Source organism: Gorilla gorilla, chromosome 12, assembly GCF_029281585.2.
Source record: "Gorilla gorilla gorilla isolate KB3781 chromosome 12, NHGRI_mGorGor1-v2.1_pri, whole genome shotgun sequence".
NCBI lineage: Eukaryota > Metazoa > Chordata > Mammalia > Primates > Hominidae > Gorilla > Gorilla gorilla.
Window position 1 is genome coordinate 30,204,402 of NC_073236.2, and position 12,369 is coordinate 30,216,770.

The following is a 12,369-nucleotide window of genomic DNA, read 5'->3' on the forward strand; positions in this document are numbered from 1 at the left end:
TTCAAAAATTAGCTGGGCGTGGTGACACGTACCTATAGTCCCAGCTACTTGGGAGGCTGAGGCAGGAGGATCGCTTTACCCAGGAGGTCGAGGCTGCAGTGAGCCATGATCATGCCACTGCACTCCAGCCTAGATGACAGAGACCCTATCCCCCCACGCAAAAAAAGGAAATGAATTAACATTAATTCCTCTCAAGATGCCCAGGCTCTATTCACCCCCTTTGTCATTGTCCCTCCAGTTGGAAATTCCTCCCTCCCCCGGCAAAATCCCGCCCACCCTTGGAGGCCTTTTCAGATCATTCTTGCCAGATGAGCTCCCCTTGTCCCTTCTCTGAGCCCAAAGGGGCCCAGCTGCCGTCTGTCTCCCTCCTTCCCGTTGTTTCCCGCGCTACCTCCAGGGCACTTCCCAACTCACTGGCCAAGCCCCCAACGAGCGGTCTATGCTAACTTTGGCTCTGTGAATTTCCTAGAGTGTCATGGGTTGGGGAAAAGCGCGCGAAGTCCTTCCTGCCTTGCAGCAGGCGCGAGAGCAGGCGCTTGGGACGCGGGTTGGGGCAGGGGTCCCGGGACGTAGGGGGACGTCTGCGCGGTCCTGCGTCCCCGGGACAACCTGGCCTGGGCTCACCCACGGCCAGGCGCTCCGCGGAGGGCAGAAGCGGGCTGGGCCAGGCTCCTCAGCGCCAGGCCCGGGCGGCAGTGCCAACCCCGCAACAGCACTGGACATGCAAGAGTCGGCGTCAGTGCGCTTGAAGCCGGAGCATTATCAGGCTCAGCCAAACATGGCCCGGTTCTTGGGCTTTCCGCTCTTTCTGTGGGGCAGAGAGGGAAAGAGGCCTCGAGTCGTGCGGGCTCCAGGCTCCGGGCTCTGGGTGAGGCCTGATCCCTGCTCCCGCCCGGCCACCCTCATTCTCCAGTTGTATCCCCTGCCAGAGTCTGCAGCCTCGGGCCGCAGCGTGGTTGCCTGGGAAACGCTTGCGCCTGCGCAGGGCTTCCTAGGCGCTGGAGTCCGCCGGCGGCCTCGCCGCTGCCGGCCGCTCACGGAGGAACTACAATTCCCAGGAGACCGCGCGGTGGGTGGGGGCGGGGTAGTGGGCGGGGCATCGGCAGGCTAGGTTCTCTCCGCGCAGCGCCAGTCGCAGAGGAAGATGGCGCCGCGGAGGGTCAGGTCGTTTCTGCGCGGGCTCCCGGCGCTGCTACTGCTGCTGCTCTTCCTCGGGCCCTGGCCCGCGGCGAGCCACGGCGGCAAGTACTCGCGGGAGAAGAACCAGCCCAAGCCGTCCCCGAAACGCGAGTCCGGAGAGGAGTTCCGCATGGAGAAGTTGAACCAGCTGTGGGAGAAGGCCCAGCGGGTGAGCGCGGCCCGCGGGCGGTGGAGCGGGGCCTGGGGGCGGGGGCCGTGGTTGGGGTCGTTGGAGCGGGGCCCAGGGGTCGGAGGCGGAGGGGGGCGCAGCCGGGGCACCTGTGCCCCACGCGCCCTGTCCTTGGCACAGCCTCCCCCAAGTGTCAGGTGGGGCGCCCCGACCCCTTCTGCAGCAGGAAAGGTACCCGTGCCGGCGACGACGCCGTGTGAAGCAGGTGGCGGCCGGCACCCCGAGGGTCAGTGTCGCCCTCCCCAGCCTGGGCGGCCTACTGACCCGAGCGTAGGGACAGAACCAGGCTAGATCACAGGTCTCCTGCCTCCCGAGCCTTTGCCTGTTCCCTCAACCTTATCTCCCTATGTGGGGGAACAAGAAAAACAAAATGTTGGGTAGAAAGACGTGTCCAGGGACAGAAGGAATCCCAGTAGCAAGCCTGTGCTTGTTCATTTGAGCGAGAAATGAGGAGGTGAGGAGATGGGATCGGTTTAGAGCACATAAAACGCGACCTTGGGAATGCTGAAAGTCAGTCTTAACAGGGCGCTCACCTGACCTCTCCTTCATTTGAGAGATGAGGGTACGGAGGCCCCGAGGGGAAAGGGCACCCCCAAGGTGGCTCGGCCGGTGGGGCTCCCCGGGACAACAGCTTCCTAATTGGTGCGTGACCCTGGGCCAGCTGCTCTCTTCATTAAGATACGGTTGCTTCATTTGTTAGGTGTTCCTGAAAACACCTGAAATGGGTGTTTTCGAACTATGCCGACCATCTGGGCCTCATTATCTCATCCCAAATGCAGGAGTCAGATTAGATCTCTGTCTCAATAGTCCAGTTTTAAGCATTCCTGAGTCTTTGAGAGGGAAAGTAAATGATTTGCAGAATAAGAAGGAACTTTTGGAACGAAAAGGGAGAGGAGAAACAGGTGGGGGACAGATAGACGGTTATAAGACTGCGTGGGGATGGGGATTGACGCCTGGGCATCAGCTCCACAGGCCCTTCCTGAACTGCTCCTGGGACCAGCAGTCAAGCCCCATGCGTAATGTTCAGCCTGCGGAGGTGGGAGAACGCTCTGGGCTGGAGCGGCAGGGCGGCTTCTTGGAGGAAGGGATTCTGGAGGGGCTGGGGACACGGCTGGGTTTGGATGTGTTGATGGCCTCCCAGCAGCAGGGAACAGGTGTGACCAGGAGCAGCCGGGATGCAGTGCTGCCTCCCCGTGCCCACTGCACTGGGCATCTGTTGAGTGGGTGGAGTCCCCCCTCCCCATGAGGAATGGGGAGCCCGAAATAGACTCCCTGACCAATTGGAGGTGGCGCTGAGGAAGTGCACTCGGGCCCAGGAACCCCAGCGGCTCCCTTTACTTTTGGGTGCTGGCCCAAGTCTTCCACCTGCTCTGCAGGGCCGCCCTGGTGCGCTCCACCTTACCTCCAGCCACCTCCAGCTGGTCCTCTGTCTTTGTCAGCCCAGGCCCCCTGCAGCAATATGCCTGCCCTCAGGCTGCCCCTGCACTGGTCCGGCTACCCTCGGGCTGCCCCTGCACTGTCCCCCGGTGCTGGGTGCTCGCCTGACCAGTTTCAGTCTTGGGTCGGGTCATGTCTCCTGAACCTCCCTGAGGTTCACTGGGTACCATGGTAGGGCGAGCTGCTCACCTCCACTTTGGACTGAGCCTTGGACTAGATGATCTTTCTGGTCCCTTTAAGTCCTGAAGTTCTAGTTGTGTGGGCAAGTCTTTTTTGCTGAACAGAACGTGAAATTCTTCAAGGGTGAGAGTGTTTTGGGGGATTTTGTGTGTCTTCCCCCCTTCCAGAGAGCCTGGTACTATGGCAGGCAGGCCTGCAGAGCCCATTCGTCTTGATTTTCCTTCCAGATAACAGAAGCTTGGAGGGTGGCGGTGCTGTGAGGGTGTTCTATCCTGGAGCCAAGTGTGCAGGCGTCAGACCCGTCCGGGTCTTTTTGAGGTTCTCAGTGGCGGTAGCGCATCCCGAGTGGTCTTTGTGCTGTGGCTCTTGCTGCCGAGCGTGCCAGGGCCCAGAGTGGTCAGGAGGCAGGAGGAGCCACAGTCAGTTCGAACGTAGGGGCAGAGAATTGTTCGTGCAAACAGTCACTCCAGTTGGCTTCTTACCCCACCTGACTCGCCGCTGTAGGTAGGTATCAGACGGAGACGGGGTCTTGGATCGCCCCCTGGAAGATAACTGAGGTGAGGGCTGCTTTTTCAGAGAAGCACGTCCTGCCCGGCTCTGCAGCCACTGCTCTCAGCCTCCTGCGACCTGCGCTCAGCAGCCAGGATGGTCTTGTCCTTTCTTTGGTTTGCTTCATGAAAACATCGTGTCCCTGTTTTCTGCATGTAAAGCCACATCCTGGCATATAGGATTGCGTAGTGTGTCAGTAGGCATAGGGTGAAGGGAGCGTTTCAGGAAACCTTTGCCTTTGATGGGCTGTGAGACCTGCGTTGAGGTTGCCGCCAAGAAGATGCTGAGACCCGCTTTCATCAGGCGAGACCCGGCCGGGGGGTGCTGCTTCATCCTCTCCAGCAACTTGAATCTTGACTTTCTGTGACTCTCCCAGTTCCTCTTTCACAGGCGGGCTCCACTGTGTTGCAAGACTCCTGAGCAGAGGCTGTCCCTGGAGCTTTGGAGGTCGGAGGCCATGTAGAGCCCTTGTGCTCACAGACGCCTTCTGAGGACTCTGCCTCTTCAGAGCTCTGTGTGTTGTGTTGATGCTGAGGAGTAAGCTCCAGGGTCTGCATGGTCCAGCTGCGGTGCTCAGGGACACACTCGTGTACCTCTTGGTCTGGGCTGCACGGTGCCATGAGCTCGGAGTCCTTGGCCATAGGTCCTTAGTTTTTTTGGTTTTTTGTTTTTTTGTTTTTTTTTGAGACAGAGTCTCACTCTGTCGCCCAGGCTGGGGTGCAGTGGCGTGATCTCGGCTCACTGCAACCTCCGCCTCCCAGGTTCAAGCGATTCTCATGCCTCAGCCTCCTGAGTAGCTGGGATTACAGGCATGCACCACCATGCCCGGCTAATTTTTATATTTTTAGTAGAGACGGGGTTTCACCATGTTGGCCAGGCTGGTCTCGAACTCCTGGGCTCAAGTGATCCTCCCGCCTCTGCCTCCTAAAGTGTTGGGATTACAGGTGTAATCCCAGGAGGCACCACACGCAGACGGTCCTTTGTTCTGACATGAATGGTGACTGCAATGAGAGTGTGTGAAGCATCTTGTTCTCAGAGGTCTGACGAGTGGAAACTGAGATCTGCAGAGAGGAGCCCTTAGAGCCCCACCCCAGCTCTCAAGCATCCCCCCTGGCTTGAGAAGGGCCTCTGAGGATGGGCCAGCCAGTGGCCTCCATGGGCACCTAGGACTCGCCAGGCCAATGCATGACCTCACAGCAGCTCAAGGTGGGTATGGCTGTGCCCTTGTCCATGGAGCTCAGGTGGAAGGAGCTGGGGCACAGTGGCTGGGCTGGGACAGTGCATGCCACCTGCCGTGGTGAGACAGGTACAGCGTGCCAGGAAGCCTTAGTCACCGCCACAGCCTGCTCCTCATGGTGGGTGCCTTGCAGTCTGGTGCAGGCACTCAGGTGAGCGCTGGGAGGATGGCACGTGCCCTCTGAAGAGGTGGTCCATTGGCGGTCCTGGTGGCATTGGAACCTGCCCAGCCTGAACTGTGCTGTGTGTGCAGGTTGACACCAGTGGTGTAGCTGTGGACCCTGGCCTGGGTTTCCTGGGGCGTTGAGAAGCAGCAGCAGGTTATTGGAAAGTTCCAGAAAGCTCTGCTGGCATGCAGGTGGTGCTGTGTGGGGAAGGGCCACTGCTGAGGTCCCGAGCAGTGCTGGGCCCTTGGGTCTGGTCAGGAGGACATGGTCGGCTCTGCTTGTGTCTGAAGACACAGGACCGGCGTCGTTTGATCAGCTGAACCGGCTTTCTTGCTTGCATGTATACCCTGGCTGTTGATGATTTGCCTCGCTGCTTCATGTTTGACAGGTTCTTTTCTGCAGTTGGTCTCCACAGGGTACTTCTAACTTGATGCATTAACATTTAACTTGAGAGAGGTGAAAGAATCCAGACGTGGGGTCTGGGGTCTGCACGTGACCTGCTGGTCTTCCTCTGTGCAGATCTGGGGCTGCTTTCTGTGGTGGTGCTGCCAGGCTGGCCCCTTCCGCGCTGAGCACTGGCAGCCACACATCAGGGGAAAGGGAGCTGGCTTTTGTGAGACATGCGGTGTGAAATTTAGACCCCCTGTTGCCTGAGAGTTGGGGAATCAGAGGGAGAAAATGACTTTCCCCTGTGGGTTGCAGATTTTACAGCCCACGGAGCACCTGCCCTTGATTCTCCCAGCACCCTAGGGAGGCAGACAGGAAGCCAGTGAGGACCGCAAGTTACAGGGGTTGGTGCCTGGCTGTGAGCCTGCCAGGACGGGCCCAGGACTTCAGCAGCCCTGGGTCTTCAGCTCCGCTTTCCAGCGGGCAGCCCATGGGCAGTCATGGGACACCTGCGTCCTCTCCCCTGCAGCCAAAGAGGGCAGACCTGGGGCCCCTCAAGGCCAGCACACACTTGAGAGCATGGGCCTGGATTGCCTGCCCCAGGGTGCTGCTTCTGGCTTGGACCATCACTGTGGGCCTCGCATCTCAGACCCTCCTGGGCAGTGCAGCGCGGTAAGTAAGGTGTCTACAGGGTAGCAGCAGCCACGGGGAAGTAGAGATGGCAGCAGACCTGTTCCTCCAGGAGTTTGGGTCACAAACAAGATAGGCAGGTGTGGGCTCCCCCTCCTCCTGAGGCACAGACTGCCCCTCCTGAGAGTTCATCGTCACTCAGGTGCCTCATTGTCCTGGGTCCTCCTGCTGGGAATGCTCAGATCAGACCTCAGGTCTCCTAGGGCCTTCCAGTGGACGCCGCAGGCGAGTGTCCAGGGCACAGAGGGGCACGGGGTGGAGCTCTGGGGAGAAGGGGCTGGGTGGATGGGGCTGGCTGGGGAAGAGGCACGCAGGTAGGGGTGTGTCGAAGGCTGCCAGGGAAAGGGTTTTCAGGTCGGGACAATCCTGGAAAGCAGCCCCTGCAGAGATGGGGGCGCAGAGCATCTACCAGGAGGGCCCAGACAAAAGACTGCCCTGGGACCACCCACCAAGGGTTAGAGAACCTTCTAGAGAATTAGAAGCTTTCCTCTGCCCTAGGCCCTGCCATTCATTTTGTGCCTACCGTTTGCTATCTGTTTACCATTGGGGATCTTGGCTCAGTAATCTGAATTCGTCCCTAACTAAATTTTAAACTCCTGGAGGGTGGGGCCTGTGTGGCTACGGCAGCTGCGGATAGTCAGGCTGGGCTTCTGAGAGGAGAGAGGGCGGAGCTGACAGCCCCAGCACCCAGCTGGAGACAGGGCCTGTGGTCAGGGGTCTCCTTCCTCCCAGGCCCAACACAGACTGAGCTGCAGGGAGCAGGATGGGCTCAGTCTAGATACAGGCAGAGTGAGGCGAGGAGGTTCCGGAGTGTAGGTTGTGCCAAACACACAGAATTGGCTTCGTGTGAGTCTTGAAAGAAACGTGTGCCCCTGTGCGGCGTGGACCTGAGGGCTGGGCCTCCTGAGGTCTTGGGCTGCAAGGCAGTGTGGGCCACAAGGCGGCGCGGGCTGCGGGACACTGGGAAGGCTCGGGCCGCAAGGCGGCGCGGGCTGCGGGACACTGGGAAGGCTCTGGCTGCAAGGCGGTGCGGGCTGCGGGACACTGGGAAGGCAGCCGGCTCTTGACGCTTCCTGGGGATGTTCACTGTTTTACATAAACTTTATTGAAATATAACACACATACTTTGGATACTAGCTTGTGTTGTATTTATGTTAGAAAATAGCTAATGAAATATAGATAAAAGATTAATATTTCAAATCTCTAAGGGGAAACAGACTCCATATTGAAACACACATGATCAGAGGCAGGCGTTAGGTGATGGGCACCTGGAGCTCAGAGGCAGGAGCTGGGGTTCCCTCCTAGAGCCACGGGCAGCTCGTGAGGACCAGCCCCGGGGGAATGTGAGAATGCAGGTGCTCAGAGAGGGGGACCCTCCTGAGAGCTGAGAGATTTGGGGATCTGCACTGCACAGTGCCGAGCACTTCCTTTGCTGCAGGACTCCACAGAGCCTTTAATGCGCTGGCGTCACGACAGGCATGCGGTGCAGCCTCCCCAGTTAGCCAGGGACAGCACCCTGTCTCCGTGAACCCTGGTCCCACCTCATGACACGTTCTGGTTCACACAGCTGGGCCACTCTGCTCTGCACGGAAGAGCCTTCGCTTCCCTGAAGGGCTGGCCTGCCCCAGCACACGCCTCTTAGCGGCCGGGCCAGCCCCGAGGCCAGAGTTGATGAGAGCTGGCCGGTGGGTTTCCTTCTGCTGCTTGCCTCGGCCGCCTGGCATTCTGGCCCAGTCATTCTGACGTGGGGACACTCTTGGCCTAAATCCTGTCTTTGCAACCAAAAAGCAGTGTGCCCAGCGGTCACCTCACTTTTTCCCTTCTCTCACCCAGGGTCCCAGAGCTGGGAGAGCAGGGGTGGGATGAAGGAAGCGTGGCCTGCCCTGCGGAGAGGGATGAGGGTGGGGCGGGGAAGTTCCTCAGCCCCAGTGCGGCAGCTCGTTCCGGGGCGCTGCCTGTGTGGTCTACGCCAGCAGGTAAGTGAGAGGGTGACAGATTCCTGCTCCAGAAGGATCTGGGGCTGTGTAAGAACTGTCTCAGCAAGACAGTTCGGATCATGATACACTTGAGAGGTGGTGACTGAGGGTCTTTGGGAAATGAAGATGGGGCAGATCTGAGATTACAGTGATTTTTTTTAAAAAAGAGCTTCTAGGTGTCTGTGTCCTTGCAATGTGTATCTGCAATGGTAATGCAGTGGATATCTTCTTCCTGCTCTGTTTATCCGAGTGCCCGATGACTGTCCTCAGGTGCTAGGGTGGGGTGTCCTGTTACAGCCGGACAGGAATGAGCAGCCGCTGCTGGTGGGGAGCCCCCGACGGACTTGGGGTTTCCAGATCGTGTATACAGACAGGCCTAGAGAATGGTGTCCATGTTGAGTTCTTGTCTAAACCTGTGGGGTTTGAATCCTGCGGACAGTGACCCTGACTCCACCTCTTCCTGGTCTCCCAGGACCTCCCAGTGGCCAGCCTCTTCCGAGGTCAGTTTCCCGCTGTGTCCTGGTCCGTCCTGCTCGTGGCTCACAGGCTCCTCCCCTTCGTTCGCAGCTGCATCTTCCTCCCGTGAGGCTGGCCGAGCTCCACGCTGATCTGAAGATACAGGAGAGGGACGAACTCGCCTGGAAGAAACTAAAGCTTGACGGCTTGGACGAAGATGGGGAGAAGGAAGCGAGACTCATACGCAACCTCAGTGGTACGTTTGTTTCTTTCCTAATGCAGGTCGAGTATCCCTCTTCCTAAATGCTTGAGAGCGGCAGTGTTTTGGATGTCGGATTTTGTTTTTGGATTTGGGAATATTTGCATTATGCTTAATCTGGATATCCAAAACGAGCCTTTCCCCGAGCATCCTGAGTGCCCAGAAAGCTTAGGATTTGGGTTGGGGGCTCACCCTCATGAGGGAGGTGGCCACTGGCTTCAGAGGTTGGCGAGGCTAACCCTCATGAGGGATGGTGGCTGCTCGCCTCAGTGCTGTGGGCTACGCCTCTGACTCCTTGGCTCTTGGCCAAGGGGCCCATTGGGCACAGCCTGCGGGGGGCTCTCCTCTGAGCACAGATGCGCCCTTGGCCGTGGTCTCGGTTTGCTGTCACAGGTGCCATTGGCACGCCAGAGGGAGGGCCAAGGCAGGGGCACTGGGTGCAGGAAGGGACCGGAGGACAGCAGGAGGCTCTGTCACCCAGAGGAGGAAGCAGTCTCCCCTAGCATCTTGAAGTTTTGGGGACATACTCCAGATGTTTTCAGAATGGACACTTGGTTGTGATGCACTTAGTGAGCCCTCGTCCCTGTGGGTATTCAAGAAGAGGCAGGACAGTCGCCTGCTTGGTACCAGCATACGGAAGACAGGTGTGTCCTCAGAGCCAGGAGGGTTTTAAATGACAGAGTTGCGACTGTTCCTTTTGGACCCCTCTCCTCCACCATCTTCCCTCACCACGGGCCCGTCAGCAGGGCACTGGCGGGCAGAGGACGCACACCAGGTGGGCCCGTGGGACTGGGGTTGGGGCTGCTCCGGAGAGTCGAGTGCTCAGCTGCCTGCTGTCAGCTATGTGTAGCAGCCCTAGGAGCTGCTGCGCCTCCACCCAACTGCTGCCCCTGGGCCTGACCCCAGGCACCCCTTCCCTAATCCCCTCCCCCGCTGCTCCCTGTGTGACCTGGGCCCCCGGCATAGTCCCCTGCCCCCCACCTCCATTTCCTCCTCCTGTCTCACAGGACAGTGGTGTGAACCAAGTGGGATACTCCCCACTGGGGTGGGGGTGGGGGTGGCTGCCATCGCACTTGTTGCTGTCGTGAGGGTGGCCCCAGAGCCCTGGCCATGTCTGGAGTCTGCTGTAGCCCTGCTTTTCACATGTGCTGATGGCCTCAGGCATTGCAGCGCCCGGGTTGTCTCTGATAAGGAGAGGAGGTGTCTATGGAGTTCCTTCGTTAGGCCTGATGCTCTAACACCTACTCCTCAAAACTCATTGTCGTCCCATTTGACAGGCTCAGAGAGGGTGATTTGTCTGGCGTTGCAGAGCTGAGTAGTGCAGCAAAGATTTGGAGCCAGGGTTTTCTGACTCCTGAGCAGGTGGTCTGTTCCCAGCCACCCCTCTTCTACCATTGGCAGGCATCAGCAGACATGTCATGTGGCTGCGCCTGGGTTAAAGACAGAGGGCCGGCTTCATTTTTGCTGGTTTATGCCGCCATGTTCAAGAGTCTGGGTGGGACGTAAGCCAAGACATGGCGGTAGGGACTGCCTGGGGAACAGAGACATGGCTGAAACAATTCTGGATGGTTGCATCCCCACCAGCATGTCTAGTGGGCCATTCCCAAGGGCCAAGAAAGAGCCTGTCCTGGAGGTGCCCCCAGGAAGAAGGGACTGGCTATGCAGCAGGGCAGCATTCGGGGCCTGGAGGAGACAGAGCAGCTTGCAGGGGGCACAGAAGTGGGCTAAGAACCAGCTCCCTCCTGCATGCCAGGCAGTGTCCTTGCAGAGTGTCCAGGTCTGTGGCCCAAGTGGAGCTGTCTTGTTTTCTGCCATTGCCTAGTGACCTGGCAGAAAACTTAGTGGGACTCTAGGAGCCGGCGTCCCAGAAGCAGACCGTGCCCACGCTCAGGAGAGAGGCTCGTCCTGGCCGGTTGCCTGCCATCTTCTGGGTGTGGCCCCTGGACCCCCAAGGTCCCCCGTGCCATTATCAAGTCTGATACCATACCTGGGGGACCAGCCATAGCCAAGTGTGCCTGCCCTTGGCACCCTCCATGCTGAGGTCCACCCTGAGACAGACGGGCCACGCTCCACTCTGCCCTGCCCTGCTCTGCTCTGGGGTTCGCTCCTGTCCTCACCCCCACTGCGCCCCCAGGGCCACTTCACTCCCCAGGCAGGGAGTGTGGGGCGGCGTCCGTCCTCCCCAGGCAGGGAGTGTGGGGCGGCGTCCGTCCTCCCCAGGCAGGGGGTGTGGGGCGGCGTCCGTCCTCCCCAGGCAGGGGGTGTGGGGCCGCCTCCGTCCTCCCCAGGCTGGGGGTGTGGGGTGGCGTCTGTCCTCCCCAGGCAGGGGGTGTGGGGCGGCGTCCGTCCTCCCCAGGCAGGGGGTGTGGGGCCACCTCCGTCCTCCCCAGGCAGGGGGTGTGGGATGGCGTCCGTCCTCCCTAGGCAGGGAGTGTGGGGCCGTGTTCATCCTCCCCAGGAGCTCTAAGGGCTCGGTGCTCCTGAGGCCGCCTCCAGCTTCAGTGCTCTGTGACTCCATTCCATGCAGAACCCAGCACCTCCAGAATCCAGAACCTTCCATAGTCCCTGCTGCTGATCGCAGCCTTGGGCACTCTGCCTTTTGATGGGGTCTGACCAGCCACTTTGGGCTCTGGCTCAGAGCTTTTGGCTCCAACTAGGAAGGCTTGAGCCAGGCTAGCCTCAGAGCCCCAGGACATGGCCCACCCTCCCTGTCTCCCCCTCTCCTCCTCTCGGGCTCAGGGGTGCACAGCCTGGGATTGTGACCTCAGTGCTGCTGAGCAGTGGCTGGACTTGGGGGTCTGGGCAGGACGGCCTTCACAGGCAGGCCTGGCACTGGCTTTCTAAGGCCAGGAGGCATCCAGGCCACTTTTTTAAAAAGTTTGTGTATTTTTGTATGTATTTATTTCATTTATTTTCTCATCCCCCACAGCCGGTATTATTTATTTAATTATTTATTTATTTTAAAAGATGGGGTCTCACTTTGCTGCCCTGGCTGGTCTTGAACACCTGGGTTCAGACGGCCCTCCTGCCTTGGCCTCCCAAAGTGCTGGGATCACAGGCATGAGCCACCGCGCCTGGCCTAAAATAGTTATTTCAGGTATAAATTCCCTGCCATGGAAGACAGGCCCAGCATGTGGTTGAGCTTTGAAGCGTGCATCTACGGGACCCGTGCCCAGCGCCAGCAGCTCTTGACTGCTGTCAGGAGAGACGGCTTTCCTCAGGGACAAGACCACAGGCTGGTTTTTCACGCTTAGGAAGATCACAAGCGCTTCCAGGCTGGAACACGAGAAGCACATGCTGCGTGTGGCCTTGAGACCCCCATGGCCCAGGCTTCCAGACAGAATGAGACAGGAGGGATCAGAGGCCAGGGTGGTGTCGATGAGAAAGGAGGCCTGAGGCTTTCGGGGTGTCCCTGGAGCAGGGACAGTCCCCAGGGCTGGCAGTGACAGAGGATGGACCTTTGGGAGAGGTGCGGGGGGGGGGGCCTGCTGAGCCCAGAGCATGTGGAGGCCCCGCTGGGAGTAGTTCTGTCCAGTAGGGTCACGGGTGAAGGTGAAGGCCCAGAGGAGGCGCTGGGGTCCAGGAGTCACCATCTGGGTGAAGAGGTCCCGGGGTGAGGGGAAGTGTGAGGCGAAGGGAGGCTCCGAGCCCAGCATCTTGGGA

General features: G+C 59.2%; 1 protein-coding gene across 9 annotated transcripts in view; it reads left to right on the top strand.

The window, feature by feature from the left end:
- Positions 1 to 1,085: 1,085 nt before the first annotated feature.
- LOC129523503 (alpha-2-macroglobulin receptor-associated protein-like) overlaps positions 1,086 to 12,369 on the top strand; it is a 37,437-nt gene continuing 26,153 nt past the window's right edge. For 8 of the 9 annotated variants that reach the window (XR_010129859.1, XR_010129858.1, XR_010129860.1 and 5 more), the window contains exons 1-2: positions 1,120 to 1,348; positions 8,559 to 8,703. Coding sequence is in view for 1 of the 9 variants with exons in the window: in XM_063695515.1 (XP_063551585.1) it covers positions 1,145 to 1,348; positions 8,559 to 8,703 (349 nt within the window). In the remaining 8 variants the exon portion in view is untranslated. Of the gene's footprint in view, positions 1,349 to 8,558; positions 8,704 to 12,369 lie in introns of all 9 variants that reach the window. The other variant, XR_008677309.2, reaches the window with a different exon arrangement.